The sequence below is a fragment of the Drosophila takahashii genome, chromosome 3R (genome assembly GCF_030179915.1).
Source record: "Drosophila takahashii strain IR98-3 E-12201 chromosome 3R, DtakHiC1v2, whole genome shotgun sequence".
NCBI classification, from domain to species: Eukaryota; Metazoa; Arthropoda; class Insecta; order Diptera; family Drosophilidae; genus Drosophila; species Drosophila takahashii.
Window position 1 is genome coordinate 27213301 of NC_091681.1, and position 16785 is coordinate 27230085.

General features: G+C 38.4%; 2 protein-coding genes and 1 long non-coding RNA gene across 3 annotated transcripts; 1 reads left to right on the forward strand and 2 right to left on the reverse strand.

The window, feature by feature from the left end:
• Nucleotides 1-41: 41 nt before the first annotated feature.
• On the reverse strand, nucleotides 42-1970 carry LOC108068017 (HIG1 domain family member 1A, mitochondrial). The gene is made up of 3 exons (XM_017157361.3): nucleotides 1807-1970; nucleotides 599-788; nucleotides 42-388 (listed from the first exon to the last, which is right to left on the reverse strand). Exons 1-3 carry the CDS (start codon nucleotides 1898-1900, stop codon nucleotides 367-369), a joined length of 306 nt encoding a protein of 101 aa, XP_017012850.1. The 5' UTR covers nucleotides 1901-1970; the 3' UTR covers nucleotides 42-366.
• A 453-nt stretch (nucleotides 1971-2423) lies between these two features.
• Nucleotides 2424-6049, forward strand: LOC108068054 (dihydrolipoyllysine-residue succinyltransferase component of 2-oxoglutarate dehydrogenase complex, mitochondrial). Its single transcript, XM_017157437.3, has 7 exons — nucleotides 2424-2633; nucleotides 2913-3016; nucleotides 3072-3173; nucleotides 3234-3782; nucleotides 4907-5051; nucleotides 5261-5566; nucleotides 5633-6049. The coding sequence occupies exons 1-7, from the start codon at nucleotides 2559-2561 to the stop codon at nucleotides 5765-5767; spliced, it is 1416 nt and encodes a 471-aa protein (XP_017012926.2). The 5' UTR covers nucleotides 2424-2558; the 3' UTR covers nucleotides 5768-6049.
• A 954-nt stretch (nucleotides 6050-7003) lies between these two features.
• Nucleotides 7004-15345, reverse strand: LOC138913473 (uncharacterized). The gene is made up of 3 exons (XR_011419241.1): nucleotides 14677-15345; nucleotides 13785-14591; nucleotides 7004-10046 (listed from the first exon to the last, which is right to left on the reverse strand). It is a non-coding gene; the product is annotated as an uncharacterized lncRNA (long non-coding RNA).
• Between the last annotated feature and the right edge of the window lie 1440 nt (nucleotides 15346-16785).

The window sequence follows — 16785 nt, forward strand, 5'->3', positions numbered from 1 at the left end:
AAGAAATATCGACTTTTTAGGAAATTTAAACAAATTACAGGTTGTCTTTTTAATCTAAATTGATTTATTTAATTATATCATATCATATCATGCGAGAGGTATTCATAATCTTGTCGTCTGCCTTCAACAGCTTTCGTTTAGATGTCCAACTTGTACATTTAAAACACACATTATCACAATCTTACGCAGGTATATAAAACATTATCTAATTCTCCAGTGTTTCTAACCCTCTGGATCGGTATGAATCTTTGAGGATGCAATAAATAAAGTTACTGATTGCTTGGGTGCAAGTGAGTTAGCCGATGTCATCCCGATTTGTGTTGGTGGGTGATTTTTAGAGGGGGAGGCCGTACAATCAAATGATCTTTAGTTAGTCAACGACTTTGTACTAAAATGAAGAATAAATGAAAAGGGGGGATAAGTGGAAGAAACCAATTGGGGATTACAAAATAAATAAATAGATAATCGATAATTTAAGTAACCATTAACAATAAATAGACAACTATGATATTTCGGATTGGGCTTCGGTATTTCTTGTGTACGAGTGACAACAACTAAAACTACGTCTAGTATTAACTAAGTAGGAACTGGCCATTACTTCTCCTTGGGCGCCTTGTCGAACAGGTACTCCTTGGCCATGCTGTAGGCCAATCCGACGGTCAGACATCCGACGACGGTTCCCTGGGCGGCCACTCGCAACTGCATCAGGAACACACTCGTGCTCATCGTTCCGCGGTTCCGGTACTTGTAGGCTCCAATCACTCCAGCGGCCACAAATCCAGCAATACCTGTAAGTAAAAGTGGAAGTCACTGATTAGTTTCACTTGGTCATTCTCTGGGTGGTTTGTTGTTGCTAGCTGGCTGTACGAAACAGCTGATAAAAGCCAGACGGCGCACAAATATAAACATAAAAAAAAATTTTGTAGTGCTGCCCAAAAATAATCTAGCTATATATCTGTATATTTTATTACAATTAAATTTTGTGACAAGTTTTGTTTCCGTGAACTTGTTATATTAGGCTAAAAAAAATAACGTATTCGTTCTAGAAAGTATCTTCGAAATATTTAAGAATTTTGAAGCAACTACTTTTTATGTATTTTAGAAATGATTAGATTTTATTATCAGTGTGATTTAAAAATAGCGTTGAAAATCTCAAATATGTAGTGGGATTGAAAAATATGTTGTATTTTAATTGGTAGGTAGTACCTACTAGGTATACATCCTGCAACGCGGATTTTGATTGTGAAACGATTTTCCAGATGTTGAAAATACCATTTTACTCAATAAAAGTGTTTAAAATATATGATTTATATCTATTTTCTAGCCAAATTTCAGCATCATCCAGAAATATATAATAGCCAGATAAAGAAAATCGGTCAGATTAGCAACACTTGTTAGCGTCAGCTGTTAATTGTCACCTACGCAGACAAGCGAGATAGTTGAGTATTCGAACACGCGCCAAGATCAGATGGCAACGTGACGTCACGGATGTGATAATCCCATTTAGCGTTGCATTTCGCACGAACACCGTTTAGGAATTGCGAAATATTCCTGTTACATCATTAGGTTTCCAGGAAAATGACAGATCACGCAGCATTAACCGTTATGTCACCTAGTCTTAAAGGAGTCCCCTAACTGCCATTAACCTCAGTGGATGATTTACATGGCCAAGGTCAAGATTAGCCGACTTTCCCGCACACGCATTATATATGTATACATATATATATCTGATGGTCTGCAGCCAAAAGTTTCCATGTGACGTCACGGCGGCAAAACTTCCGCTCGGTGGGAATTCGCGAAACTCACCCACTAGCATGAAGGGCGAATCCTTGGCTTTCCTGGCCAATTTGTTGGACTGGGCGGCATCCTCCTCACTCTCGAAAAGGGATTTGGAACTCATTTTGAAGGCGGGCGGATTTAGATTGGTTTTCTCGTTTTGCAACGTTCGCGAAACTTTTTAGCAATGAGCGCAGAGTGACCAGCTGATAGGAAGCAGGCTAATACCTAGTGTGTTTCCCTGTTCACACAGAAGGTGTTTCTGCAACAGCAACGAAATTCCGCGACAGCGATGTTTTCAGAAAGTTCTCAAAAAATAAATTAATTGTTTAAAATTGAACGGAGAATTACCCTGAATTGTTCCCATAAAATTTTTAAAACGACTGTGACTAGTTTTTCCACATTTTTGCAATTAGAAGCAAGTAAAATTATTAAAATAATTATTATTAATCTAAATGTTATTCTTAATTTAATTTGAATGTTTGACAATTGGGTTTGACTGCAACAAGCTGAATACCCTAAATATTTCCGCTGCTGCATTGGTCACACTCGATAAAAATACCAAATACCGCCATCAGCTGTTTTTGGGCTTTCGGCGCTTTCCCGCCAGATGGCGCTTTCGCCGTTTCTGTCATGACATAAGAAATTGGTATTTTTTAAAGGGAAATCGACGTTGCTTTGCCTTGGCCGCTAACTCTGTTTTAAATTCGAGTGCTTTCAAATAAATTGACGAGTGACAATTACCGCCGACCCGTGATCCGCGAAACAGAGTCGTCGCAGCAATGACGGGAATAATTTCGATCGTAACGAGGCGGCTGCCGCAAACTTTGGGAGTGCGAGCCCTGCGGAGTAATGAGGTAAATTTTCGGTGCGCTCCGTGGGATTCCCTGGTGAAAAGGGGGGCTCGCCAGGTGTGCGATCTAAATGCTCCGTCGATCTATATACACATATATCCATTTATATCCCATCTTTGCTGCCCGCCTGGCACTCGGCGGTTATGTAATTGTATGGGTGTGTGTGCGTGCGCGGCTGAAAAATGGGAAAAACTTTTGTTTTGGACGCCCCGCTGCACGTGATCCGTCAGCCGCCGTCGCCTCCTGGTTGTGCAATCACTAATTTTCTCCTCTGCCCACCAGCTGAAGCGCTGCATCCGCCAGTATTCCCGGCTAGTCGTCTGCGCCGCCCAGCAGCAGCAACTGCTCCGCCACGATGCCTCCAATCGCTGCCAGGATGCCACCAGGTGAGATTGGCACTGTCCTCTTACGACTCTCCATTCAGACCCGTCTACTTTTCAGGCTCCTCACCTGGCAGGGCTTCCACACCACGACGAGCATGTGGTCGGAGCAGACGGTGAATGTGCCTCCCTTTGCCGACTCCATCGCCGAGGGAGACATCAAGTAAGAGCTGGTTTTCAGCAACAGGTTCCGAACTGAGTAATGACCAATGCTCCCCGACAGGTTCACCTGCAAGGTGGGTGACTCATTCGCCGCCGACGAGGCCGTCATGGAGATCGAGACCGACAAGACCACGGTGGCCGTGCCAGCTCCCTTCTCCGGCTCCCTGACCGACATCCTGGTGAAGGACGGCGACACCGTCAAGCCCGGCCAGGCTCTGTTCAAGATCAAGCCCGGTGCAGCGCCCGCCAAGGCAGCTGCTCCAGCGGCCGCTGCCCCCGCTCCTGCCGCCCCCAAAGCTGCCCCAGCTCCCGCTGCTGCTGCTGCGCCTCCCAAGGCGGCTCCCCCTCCAGCTGCCGCCGCTGCAGCCAAGCCACCACCACCGCCACCGAAGGCAGCGCCTCGTCCGCCGCCAGCTGCCCCAGTGGCCGCCCTCAAGCCGGCCGTCGCCCAGGTGAAGGTCCCGCCGGCTGATGGCTCGCGCCAGATCTTGGGCACTCGGTCCGAGCAGCGCGTCAAGATGAACCGCATGCGCCAAAAGATCGCCGCCCGCTTGAAGGATGCCCAGAACACATGTGCTATGCTCACGACCTTCAACGAGATCGATATGAGGTGAGTTTTTAGCTTAGAGTTCCAATAAAGCAACTTCTATTAGCTTAAAATTAATTTGGAACTACTAAAGTAATTAAATCATTTCATACCCGGCTTTTATAATATACGAAAAGCGGAAATACCTTTAAATGAAGAAATTTGTTTATGAGTTTCGTAATTATAACCTTAGAAGATATCATAAAACAAATTTTTGTATAGCTTGTGTATTTATACCCGTTACTCGTAGAGTAAAAGGGTATACTAGATTCGTGCAAAAGTATGTAACAGCTAGAAGGAAGCGTTTCCGACCCCATAAAGTATATATATTCTTGATCAGGGTCACTAGCCGAGTCGATCTAGCCATGTCCGTCACACATATACTTTGGCTTCCTACGCAGCGCAAGCTTATTTTAGCCGAGCGCCACGCCCCCTCTAACGCCCACAATCGCCCACTAACGATTTTAAAATGGGTCCTGCGCCCACATCTTTAAAGATTTCCGAGAAGTATAAATGCAATTTTGTTGTGTATATTTATACCTATCGAAATGTAGAAGACATTTTTCAAATCGGACCATCCATTAAAAAGTTATACGCAATCAAAAATTATATATCTATCTCCCTCGCACTCCCTTTAGCTGAGTTACGATTATTAGTCGGGACACCAACCCGACACAGCGTTCGCACTCCCTTTAGCTGAGTGACGGGTATTAGATAGTCGGGACAACAACCCGACTATAGCGTTCTCTCTTGTTTATTTTCTGTGATTATTGTCTCGTTGGTAATATTCTGTTTTTTTAAGATATGAGGTGAGTTTCTTGATTGAAGTTCCAGTAAACCCACTTCTACTAGCTTAAAGTTAATGTGGAACTACTAAAATAATTAAACAATTTCTAATAATAATGAGAGATTTTTCCTTTGAGCTAATAATACAAAAACCGGAAATACCTTTAAATGAAGAAATTTTTTGATGAGTTTCGTAATTATAACCTTATCAGAAATAATAAAAAAATGTTTGTATAGTTTGTGTATTTTATTTTTTGTATTATTGTCTCGTTGGTAATATTCTGTTTTTTACCAATCATCATAATTTTACGTATACTTTATCCCATAAAAATTAAACCGAATATCTCTCTTATTTTTTACAGCTACGCCATGAACTTCCGCAAGCAGAATCTGGATGCATTCGTCAAGAAGTACGGCATTAAGTTTGGCTTCATGTCCATCTTCTCGAAGGCCAGTGCCTATGCGCTGCAGGATCAGCCCGTGGTGAACGCAGTCATCGATGGCACGGTAAACAAGCCTCCGCCCCGCCCTCCGCTTATCATTTCTCTTATCGCCCGTGACGTAGCTTGATAGGCCGTGCTGTTTAAAGTGCCCTTATCAGGCGACAATTGTGCTTTTTATGTCGCGTTTTGTTTATGCAATTTCCCGTGGCGATATGATGATGAATGTGGAATATTCTGTGTTGCCAAGCGCTCATAATTCCTTTGAATTCGCAGGACATTGTGTACCGCGATTACGTGGACATCTCGGTGGCCGTGGCCACGCCCCGCGGCCTGGTGGTGCCTGTCATCCGGAACGTGGAGGGCATGAACTATGCCGACATCGAGATCGCCCTCGCCGGCCTGGCCGACAAGGCGAAGCGGGACGCCATCACCGTGGAGGACATGGACGGCGGCACCTTCACCATCAGCAATGGCGGAGTGTTCGGATCCCTGATGGGCACGCCCATCATCAATCCGCCACAGAGTGCCATTCTCGGCATGCACGGCATCTTTGAGCGGCCCATCGCTGTCAAGGGAGAGGTTCGCTATTCATTCAATAGCCATAACTACCTGTTTACTAATCCCCCTTTTTATTTGCGAAACCAGGTCAAGATTCGTCCCATGATGTACGTCGCCCTGACCTACGATCACCGAATCATCGATGGACGTGAGGCGGTTCTGTTCCTGCGCAAAGTCAAGGCTGCAGTCGAGAACCCTGCGATTATTGTAGCCGGATTGTAGAGTGAATTGTCCCCAAACGCGTCCACGGCCTTCAGTTGATATTAGCCTCCATAATTTGAAACTAATTTTTGGTTATTTATTATTTTAATTCGCGAACGTCACAAAAAAAGCAGAAAAGCAACAAAATTCGAACTCTACTCGTAGCTTTGGAAGTAGTCAAAATAAATCAACGTGGATCTTTTCTTAAAAATCAAATAAACTGTGCACTGAATGTTACTGTTAACCTAAGACGCTGCGATGCAATGTCGTAATAAAGCGATGACGAATATTGACCAACCTCAATGCATGCGACTTTGATCGTTACACTCTAAGCAACTTGCACCGTGTAAGAAAGTTCTATTGTTATTTGTATTATCTAATTATTTCAAGTGGTGTATTAAGAAGATTACCCTATCTTTCAAAATTAGTCTATCATAATTCAAACTGTAAACAGTCTTATCACATACTCAGTCATGTGAGGTTGGCTTTTAATTGAATTGAAAGTAGCGTGCGGTAATCGAGGGGGATTACCACTATAGCAAATTTGTCGGTAGCTTTTGCAGCTATGGTAATTTGTGACTAATGAATCTTGGATATTATTATGCGCTAAAAAAAAGTATTGAATATGTTCCTATTTTTATTGGAAGTCTTAAAAATCCCTAAACCGTCGGTAAAACAAAACTTAATTCCACTTAGTTTTTTTAGTAAAGGTAATAATTGTGATCAATCAATGTGATTGTTTCGCTTTTCACTTTCAGTATACATATTAATAAATACATAGACTTCATTATATTTTGTCTTCATGTCCTTTTTGGATGGTTTCAAATATTTAAATTTATTTAAATATTTAGATTTGTGTGTGTTATGTATGTTTTTATGTTGTGTTGAGATGATGTCGCGTCTTTGCTTGATATGTTTCAATCCGAAGCCGATTCTTGAACGCGAGTTCCAAATACTAGGTACTCAGCAATGGGTCATAAAAATCCAACAAATTTAAAATAAATACCATGGGGTGGTAAAAACCAAGCAAGTGTCACATTGCCTTTGCCGTTTTAAGCAGATACAACAGATCATTCCTGCAGATATAATTACCCCAATTGTTTATAAATATTGAAGTAATTCCACCTGAAATACCTTTTTTCGGAAGTCACCACTAATCGCCCCTAAATAATGGTAATGTTAAGTAAAAGTCGTATTTGATTGTTTTGTTATTAGAGCAAATTGGCTTGTACAATTTTATTGATTTTTGTTTGGTAATAGTAATTTCACTATTTCTAATGTTTACAATATTTATGTGGTTTTTGAGGTTGTGCGGTTGAATTAACAATTTAAAATCTATGTTCGTACAAAGGATAAAATGTGATTTTTGGATGTGTGCTAAAAGATACTTTTGGTTACATAATTTTCGTTTTGTTTAACTTACTTATGAAAAATTAATTTTTTGTTTAGATCTATCAAAGATTGATTAACACAGTTTTGATTTAGTTTGGTTCCTTAATTGAATTTGTTTTTCCTGATGCTTTTCATAACATTTTTGCTTATCACATGTGTCGAAAAAAAAATGGTTTGAATCTGACGACGATAATGATAGTAGGGAGAATATCGAAATAAAATATATAAAAATATACTTGTGAGTGTAAATGAATGTAAATATAAAATCACATAAAAAATGCGGCAATCGTTTCGTCTAAAACATTTCGCAATTCGATTGCGAAATTTCCAAGAGTTGAAATTTTAGACAAAAGGATTGGCATTATCTACATTAGTTTTCTTTTCTTTTGCGTTTTTTGTGAGTTTTTGTGCAATTTCTCGTACTTCTCGTATAATTTTAGCTTAACTAAGGGGATACAGAGTGTAGTTACGTGGTACAATTCGCGCTTAATCGTAGTTCCTGATGATGGTGCTTTTTGGGTCTAAAGAGGCCTAAGGTGAAGCTAGCGTTTATCTTTTTTGATCTGCCCGATGGGGAATTTCCATTGTCTAGGGGGTGGGGTGACTTAGGGGTCAGGGTCTAGGGCGTTTGTGGGCGGGGTCAGTCGGTACTGCACTTGGTTAAGTGCAACACTCTTAATTCTAAGCAATTACACTAGGTATCCCCAACCTTGTGACCGAAATGTTTTCTTTTAGCGCTTTTCCTTTTTCTTCCTGTTCTGGCTATATGGAATATATATCTATTCTCTATCCTTTTTCGTTTGGCTTGTCTCTCTCTATCTATCTCTATCTGTCTCTCTCTTTGCGTAGATCTTGGTCTGGAAGGATAATATTCTTTTTCTTTGTTTTTTGAATGTCTTTCAATAGAACTATTGTACAAGATTCCATTTGCTACTCTTCGTGGGTGCTTCTCGCGTCTGTCTCAATGATTTTGCAAATTTCCAAATTGCCCGAAACTTCCTTAGTACTTTTCGTTTTCGATTTTTTCCTACTAGCCAAAGGTGGAAGATGCTGCTCTCTGATGGTAAGGGGTTGTGTGTAAATAAAATTCATAACTAAATTTCTGGGCCGGATTCGGGGGTTCGAGCTTTTCTAACTGCTTCTTCGTTGTAAATTTGGTTGCTTGAATTTGCTTTTTTTGGGCTTCGGCTTGGGTGTTTTCTACGGTGGTTTTGCTAGTACAAGTCGGAAATGTGTAATTTCATAAGACGGTTTTTGCATTTTCTTGTTTGCCAAGTCTCTGGGGTGGTGTTGTGTGTCGTCATATAGTCATCGTGGAGTCGGCTGCCACTTGGCCGGGCAACTTTAGCCATGAATTTATAAATCAAAACGTTCTGCTGTCTAGTGGCCATTGACTGGGTGGGTCTGCTGGTCTGGAGGATGGGTGTCTCTCTTTTGGATTGGGTGTCGTGTCTCTTCTTGGCAGAGGGTCTGTTCTGGAGTCCTGGCCCTGATACTGCCCCTCATGCCAGCCATATTTTATTTATTGATGGCAATTATGCCTCGACCTCGGCTATTGCCAGTAGTTTATATAAATTTGGAGTTTTGTTTGATGTGCTTTCAGCTGCATGATGATGGTTCGAACTTTTGCCAAAGAAACCAAGTCTGACCACATTTCTGAAAGGGATTCTGATTCTGGGAGTCTGGAGCTGGGTCTGAGTTTGAGTTTGAGTTGGAGATGGAGTTTCTAGTTTTTTAGCTGTGCTCGTGACACTCGTCTCGAATATTACTTAAAGTTGCGGTTCTGCTGGCGTGCTGCCTGTTTGTTGCCTTCATTTTGTTTGAGATTTTAATTTTGATTATAATTTTGATTTCGAATTGGATTTGGGTTAAGTTGTAGTTCTGTGTGTCTTCGAATTTCAGCATTTTTTGTGCGGCGGCCTTCGGGCGAAAGTAATGCGCTTGAGGCCTCTCCTGGGGCGGATCAAAGTGGTCATAGTCGAGAATCTTTTGAGGATGGATGCTGATGACTTTGCCGGGTCAACTGATTTTAGTTTCTGGTTTTTCAACCCCCTTCTATGGAGAATGTTCTTTGAAATCGCGTGCCATTGTTTTTGTTTCGGTTTTTGTTTCAGTTTTCTGTTTTCAGCTTTCAGTTTACAGCTTCAGTTTTTGTTCTTGTGGATTTGGAATTTTCACGAGAGCTGGGAATTGTTTTGTTTCGCTGTGATTTATCTGCCGTTTGCCGCTCGCCTCGCCCTCGGCCGCCATTTGTAAGATTTTGGCCAGAAAGTTGCCAGGAGTTTCCCTAACCATGTTCCTGTTCCTGTCGCGTCTTCTTCGCCAGCTCCAGCTCGGAATTTTGGTGCCTTTCGGCGGCCTCCGTTTTTGCTCCTGACATTTGTCGCATTAAAACTTCCGCAGTTTCTTGTAATTTATAATACTGCCTTTTTGAAATTTAGCTAGAGCTTTTTTTCTCTTATTTTTGAATTTTTGGCTTTGTTTTGTTTTCTGAATTTAATGGGTGGGCTGCGAATACTTAATCATCTTAATGTGGTAATAATTATGCACCGAAGGTTCCTCGAATGCTGCGACTTCTGAACAGGATTTGTTTTCGACTTATTTATTTTTGGCAGTGCTTTGGTTTGATTTTTGAATTTCAGATTTTTCTTATTGTCATTTAAGTTGTTTTAAAAATCATCAAATGCATTTTCTTGTCTTTTGTTTTCGTTGAGTTCGGATTTGATTAGAGCTTTTGAGTTACCTGGTCTGATAAAATGCTTTAAATTAAATTTTGGACTGAATTTTGAATTTTGTGGCCGGTCAGTGGTTGAATTTTGACTTAAATGCTGGTGTCAGTTTTCAATTTTGATGATTGCCAGAGGAGCCGAAAGTTGAAATTGGATATTTGGATTTGGTTTGGCTGGTTCTAAAATAAAATAATTTAGATAAATATTATTTTTGGTTTTAAAAAAGATACACCTTTAGTCGAATAAAATTATAAATATTTTTAAAGTGTTCGATTCTATTAAGTTGAGGTATTTTGATGAATGTTATTAAAAAATGTTAAAGGCATTTAAATTTCTTTTGAGATATAAAGCAGTTTTTTTTTTGTTCTAAACCTCAAGTAATGCTTCTTATGTGGTCAAAAAATCTTTTAAATTGGTGTCAAACATTTGATGAATTTACATAAATAACTTTAAATCAAAATTGTTAAATATTTTCCATATGAAGAATTTTAGTGCAAATTTTGTTAAATTGTTAATTGTGTTCCTAATGTTTTTGAAATGCTAAAACTAATTTTGTGTTTCAGAACTAAGATTTTGATGAAAATAAATTTTATAAGTTCTGGCTTTAAATCAAGTTTGGTTCACAAAATGGTTTAATTTTAAATATAAATATTGAGTGATTTTGATTTTTTGTATTGCTTTTTGAGTAATAATTAAATGGATATTATATTTTTAAAATATCAGTCTTAAGGGGGAAATTGACTAAACTTTGCTTAAAATGTTGTATTTGTTGAAAATTGGCTGACGAATTTAAATAAAATTTGTATTCAATATTTAAAAAGTAAGAACAACTTTTTTAAATTGTTTTTAGAACTGGCTGCGTTGCCATTTAAATTTAGAGGTATTACAACTTTTGTTTTTTTTTTGTTTGTATTTTGTGAATTTTCATTAATATAGTTTGTTTAATCAGAATTGGCTGAAGAAATGTTTTTTAAACTTTTTTTTCAGGACTAGCATTTTGGATTTTCTAATTTTATGAGATTGCAATTTTGTTTTTTAGTTGCATATATTTTTCAAGAGTTTAATTTTCCGTATTGCGCTATCAAAACTTTTTAAAGTGTTGTTCACAAACATTTTTTGGATTTCCTTTTTAAATGTTTTTTGTTTAAATAATTTTTTGTTTTTTTTGGGCTTGGCTTTTATAAATTTTCTTGCCAGTTATATGTTTTTAACAGTTTAATTGTGCGTAATTTTTGCGGTGTCTTGAATTTATTGTTAGCTTTTGAAAATCTTGTAAGGTAAACTATATATTTATTTCTTGTTTAAATTTGATTGCTCTTTTAAATGATATGTAGCTTCGAATTTTAAGTTTTTGAAAGAATAGTTTTAGATGATGGCAGTGATTTGTTATTTTTGGTAAATAGTATTATTGAAAGTAAAATCAAAAACAGATTTTTTAAATCATATCAATACTTTGATGAATATTTTTGGGAAAAATGTGAATTCATTTTAAATTAGAATTTTGTCTTAATAATTTGGAGCATTTCTGTTTAATATGTTTAAAGTATAATATTTTTATGTTTTTCTTGAAAGGTATATTTTTAAAAATATTTTAATTTTTTGTTTGTAAAAATTGGAATTTTTGATGTTGTGTTTTAGATTTAGTTTTTTCTAATATTTCAAGAACCAAATTATTTAGAATTTTGAAATAATTTAGAAGTTGTAAAATTGATTTTAAATTATAATTTTGTAAAATTTTGGTCTTTGTTTAGAATTAGAAGAGATATTTACATTTGAAATTTTGAATTGTGTTAAATTTGGTTTTCTTTTAAATTTGGTAATATTTTTTAATTTTTTTGATTATTGAATTTTGTTCATTTTATTTTTGTGCTTCGAATTTAAATATAAATATTTTCATTTTTGATTTTGAATTGTCTGAAAGTGTTGTTTAGTGCTATTAAATTTGTTATGCTATGATTTTGAATTGATTTTAAATTTTGGTACTGATTTTTGATTTTATGTTAAGTTTTTTTTCGGGAGAACGATTTTTGTGATTTGGTTTTTTTTTTTTGATTGCTTTCTTATTTATCGAGAGGCTGTTCTGAATTGAATAATTAACTTGTATTTATATATTTTAAACTTAAATTTTTTTTTTGGTTTGGTTTTGGACTTGAAACATAGTGAACCTTTAGATGAAATCTTTTGAATTTGTATGATAAATTAGTTAGTAAAATTTTTTGCGGTGAACGTGTTTCATATAAAAAGAATGATTGTATTTGTAATCTTTTGAATTTTAATGTGGGTTCTTTTGATTTATTATTTTTTGAATTTAGAGAGTGATTTTTCTTTGTTTTCTTGATTTATTTTTTTGAATTTAGAGGGTGCATTTTTCTTTGATTTATTATTTTGAATTTAACTTGATATTGAATTTGGATAGTAATTTTCTTTCTTTAAATTTTTGTAATTTTTCTAATTTAAAGTAGTTAAATTTTTAATCTCTTGAATTTGTGTGTCTTTTTCTTGATTTATTCTTTTGAATTCAGAGGGTGACTATTTAGGTTGTTTTGTTTAACTTGGTTATGAATTTGGATGGGAAATTCCTTAAACTGAATATAAATAAAATGTTTGAATTTTAACGGCGTTTTGATTGAAATAATTTTTGATTCCTAATTGTCAGGTTTTCGCTGCCTGAATTGTACGTTTGATGGTTATATAATATGCTGAGTAAACTGGACATATTTTTTCGAGTATTGAAATCTATCTATTGAAATTATCTATTGAATTTCGATGGCCTTGATTTGAGTCTTTTAAATTTGGATTGTATTTTATCGATTTAAATTTTTTTCGACCCAATCATAATGTATTCCTGTTTAAGTCGTATTTTTGTCGGTCAAATGTGGTTCTGAGTCAATGACCAGGAGACATTTTGGTGTGCTTAAGGGTTGAGGGTGGTACTGATGACTTCCTTGGGTTTTGTATTGGTTTGATTGCTGTACAAATTTGCAATAACATTTCATGCGCATTAAATATTTCTTTGAAATTTTCAAAAACGTGTGATTAAAAATTGCCGCAACTCCTTTGCTTTCCTTAATGAAAGTGTCAACGAAATATTGAAAGCGCTGAGAAATGCTTGAGTTAAACCTGAGTTTTGAGTTGGCTATAGTATTTATCTTTTTTTTGCTAAACTATAACTCGTTTTCGTTGTATTTTTCTATCGAACTTTTGGGGTCAGGCTATTTCTTTTCTTCTTGGGAATCGTAGAAGCAGCTTCCTTTGCAGCCATTTTATTGCCAAAGGGGTGTGAGTGTTTGGGTGATTGTGTGTTGGTGAGCATACCCCTGCGCTTGTGTGTGTGATGCCTAATGTGTGTGTGTGTGTGTGGTGTGGTGTGTGTGTGTGAGTGAGTGTGGCTGGGTGGTTGATTTGCGCCTAAAGCTCTGGGCCATGCGAAACGGTCTTTTTGACATTTTGCTGATTTTAGCATTAAGATTGTGGTTTTAACTAAAGATTCGTAACAACGAAACATAAATTTGGAATTTCAATTCTTTCGATTTGCGTTTTGGGACACAAAATGATAAACTATTGCATTGAGTGTGTGGAATTTGGCGGGCAGGGGCGAACTCTTTGGTTGAATAAGAAAAAAAAATTCAGGGATTCTTGGTTTGCCTTCTGGAAATGAAGCCTTCTGCGATGCCGTAGAAGAAGAGTTCGTTTTTGGATTTGGAGTTGTATCGGTGGGATTTTGAAATTTTGCTTCTGGGCTGCTTGTATAGAGATTGGAAGATGGTCTACCTTTGGCTCGTTTTAGGGTTTTGAATTTGGATACTTTTAGAGTTTCAATTTAAGTGTGGTTTGTTTTTGGAATTTCTAATTAGGTTTCAGAGGGGTTTCTCAAATTTGTTTTTGAAATTAGTTTCTAAACAGTAGTCAAAACATACTTGCGAAATTTGGAGAGCAAAAGGTGGACACTCTCTCGCTCTCTCTCTCTCTGCTGCTGCTTCGGCTCTCTCTATCTCTCTTTCTGTCTCTCTCGGTTTGTGCTTGTGTGTGAATTCGCCGCAGGATGTGGGCTGTATGTGTGTGTGGTCTTCTTGTCGAGGGGTGGCTTTGCTTTTGCTTGTGCTTGTGCTGCTTGGGGTAAATCACTGCCCCTGCTTAGATATTCAGCAGGATATCTACGGCGGGGCAGCTTTCTCCTTCTTTCTGGTTATCTGCTGCTTCTGCCGGCGTTGGCGTCGCTGCTGCTCCCTTTCGTCCTTTCGCTCCTTTCGCCGTCAAATGCTCGATCCTCCTCTTCGCCATCGAGTTCATCATCATCAGCTTTTCGGCTCGGCGGCCCAGCAAAAGTGTACTTGGATTTTTGTTGTGTGCCTGGACTTGAATTTTGGTTTCCTTCCTTGCAGTTTCTGTCGGATTTCTGTGTGATTTGCTGGCCGGATTTTTTGCTTGGGCCACAGGACTCTTCGGTGGGCGGCGGCGTCGGTGGGGCGTGGCAGTTGCTTAAGACACTGGCAGTTTGGCTGGTCGTTTTGAATTTTGATTCGATTTTGTTGGCAGTTGGGATTTTGAATTTCGTTCTTGGCGAGATTGTCATTGCAGTAGAGAATTATGAGCAGTAAACACTTAAGAATTTTGTTGAGTTTCATAACAATTTCGTTGGTGGGGATGTGAGTCTGATCCGGATGCAAGATGTGTGGTTACTGCTCGATCCATAATAGCTTTCCTTCTTCAGCTTCTTGGGGTTCCTTTAAAATTAATAAATATGCATGCATTAAATTTGGAAATAACAGTAATTGTAATAATTTGTAATAATATTAAAGCGATATTTACCTGTAAGATATAAAAACGATATTATTATCTCTCTTCACTAAAGATTTTCATCTCGTCCTGTTTGGCCAGATGTGTTTTAAACTTTCCAATTGGTTCCAGGTATTTTACGATTTGGTTTGTTTTCAGCTTTCCTTGATTCTAGTTGTTAGTTTTGAATTTTGTTCGGAATTATTTCGTTGTGAAATTAGCTCAAGTTGATATCCATGAATTGTATTTCAATTTAGTTTGGTATTTCGCTGATTTTTGATTTTGGATGTTTTGTTTTTGAATTTCTTTTAACTTTTGCTTAAATTTACGGTTTGGTTTGTTGGGTTTTTTTGTTATACTTTAACCATCTCACGAAAATGTGTAAAAAGTGAATTTCACATAAACTATTTTCGCAAATTGTTCGTTTCGAGTTTGGCTTGTTGGTACTTGGGTTTTATACAAATTAATCTGACATTCGGCGGTTGAATTTTAGCAACTTTTCGACTGAATTTTGTTGGGCTTGCTGCGTTGGATTCGGTTGATTTTCGGTTGGTTTTATCGGTCGGTGTGGAGATGCTGCAACAGCCTCCCTAGCGCCGCCTGGTCATGGCGCTCCGAGAAGTCCTCGATCCTGGTGCTTCTGTTGCTCCTGTGCGGCTCCTGCTCCTGCTGCTGCTGCTGTTGATCCTCAGCGTTTGAAGATTGAAATGAAACTGATTGATTCTGCGCAGCAGCCGCAGTTTATATACCCGAAAGATCGGGCGAAGCGACGCCAGGCGATCCGATCGCAATCAGGATGCTAGAGCTTTGTCCATTGTCTGCCAGGATGTGGACAAAGGACGCCGTTGGCAACAATGAAAACCCGTTGGGCAAGTTTATTGTAGAAAAAGCGACGCTAAAAAGATCGGAAAACGCTCGCGTTTCCCTTTGGTGGTGGGTCGGGGTCTGGGATCGCGGGGTGGTTATAGGGATGCGGATCGGAATCTACAGCATCAGTTGGCACACCTGGCGGGTGAAAAAAGCTGCAGCAGCCGCAGCCTCTGGACCAAACTGGTTTCCAGGGTCCGAGGGTTTTTACCATCATCCTCGCGTATCCTTGACCATTTGAACTGCAATTGTCTGGCCATCTGATGATGGGAAAAATTCCCCATTTGAACTTGTTTTTCCACACTCAGTTCCTTTTCGGTTTGCAGACCGGCAAACGAGTTTCGTGATCTAGCGAAATTTGTCAGCTTTAAATTTATGGCTCGCACAGGTCTGTAGCGGATTTAAGGTGAAAGGTTCTCCTAACCCAGATTGCCCCATGTAATCCATTCGAGTGAGCCGCTGCCCCCCATTTGAAATCCGTAATCCATCACCCACATCACTCGCAGCTTTCCGCTTGTGGGTCAACCTTTTCCTTCGGTCGCCAGCCGGCGGTGAATCCTTGCTCCTTTTCGTCCGTTATTTTTTATTCGCATCTTTGCTAGTTTCATTTTGGATGCCATCTTTCGGGCATAGCAACAAGTTAAGGGTTGCGCCGCTTTTTCTTTTTTTTTTGCGCTCTTTCCGTTTCCCCGAATCCCAGAGCCGAGCACTTTTATTATTTAAATTGCTGTTAACCCTTGTTTGGCCTGGGTTGGTCCCGGTCATTGGGTTAGAGGTGGGGTCACGACATCTACGCCAGTCTGCGAGTGTGAGCGAGCATTCCGAAACGGGACGTTAGTGCTCGTCCATTGTGAATGAGCCGCTTGGCTGTCGTTAATGATACGCCCTGTGTGCAAATTGAATTCCGGAAGTACATACAGTCCAACTTCCTTAACATAAATCACATTTTCCTGAGAAAGTAATTCGGCTTAAAAATATGGCTAAAACTCCAATCAAATTGATTACAAAAGTTTGATGATGCTTACATTAAATAATTGTATTTAATTTCATTAAGACGCACAAATACCAATTTAGTAAACTGTAGCAGCACGTTTAGAAATAAGAAAACAAACGGTTATGAGAAACCCCAAACTGTATTTATGTAAAAAAGGTTTTAAAAATACTTCACTTAAAGATATAAAATATAAAGAGATGTCAATGGTAATTTTGAGTGACTTAAAACTGTTTGTAAAATCTTCGACAATAGAAAAATTGTTTTTATTTGACAATAATTTT

Excerpts from the sequence above, each read along its gene's own strand:
- LOC108068017 (XM_017157361.3), bottom strand. The coding sequence starts at position 1,900 with ATGAGTTCCAAATCCCTTTTCGAGAGTGAGGAGGATGCCGCCCAGTCC. Across the intron at positions 789-1,806 it reads TTCGCCCTTCATGCTAGTGG|GTATTGCTGGATTTGTGGCC; the intron begins GTGAGTTTCGCG and ends TTTTACTTACAG. Across the intron at positions 389-598 it reads GACAAGGCGCCCAAGGAGAA|TACAAAGTCGTTGACTAACT; the intron begins GTAATGGCCAGT and ends TCTTCATTTTAG.
- LOC108068054 (XM_017157437.3), top strand. The coding sequence starts at position 2,559 with ATGACGGGAATAATTTCGATCGTAACGAGGCGGCTGCCGCAAACTTTG. Across the intron at positions 2,634-2,912 it reads GAGCCCTGCGGAGTAATGAG|CTGAAGCGCTGCATCCGCCA; the intron begins GTAAATTTTCGG and ends TCTGCCCACCAG. Across the intron at positions 3,783-4,906 it reads TTCAACGAGATCGATATGAG|CTACGCCATGAACTTCCGCA; the intron begins GTGAGTTTTTAG and ends TATTTTTTACAG.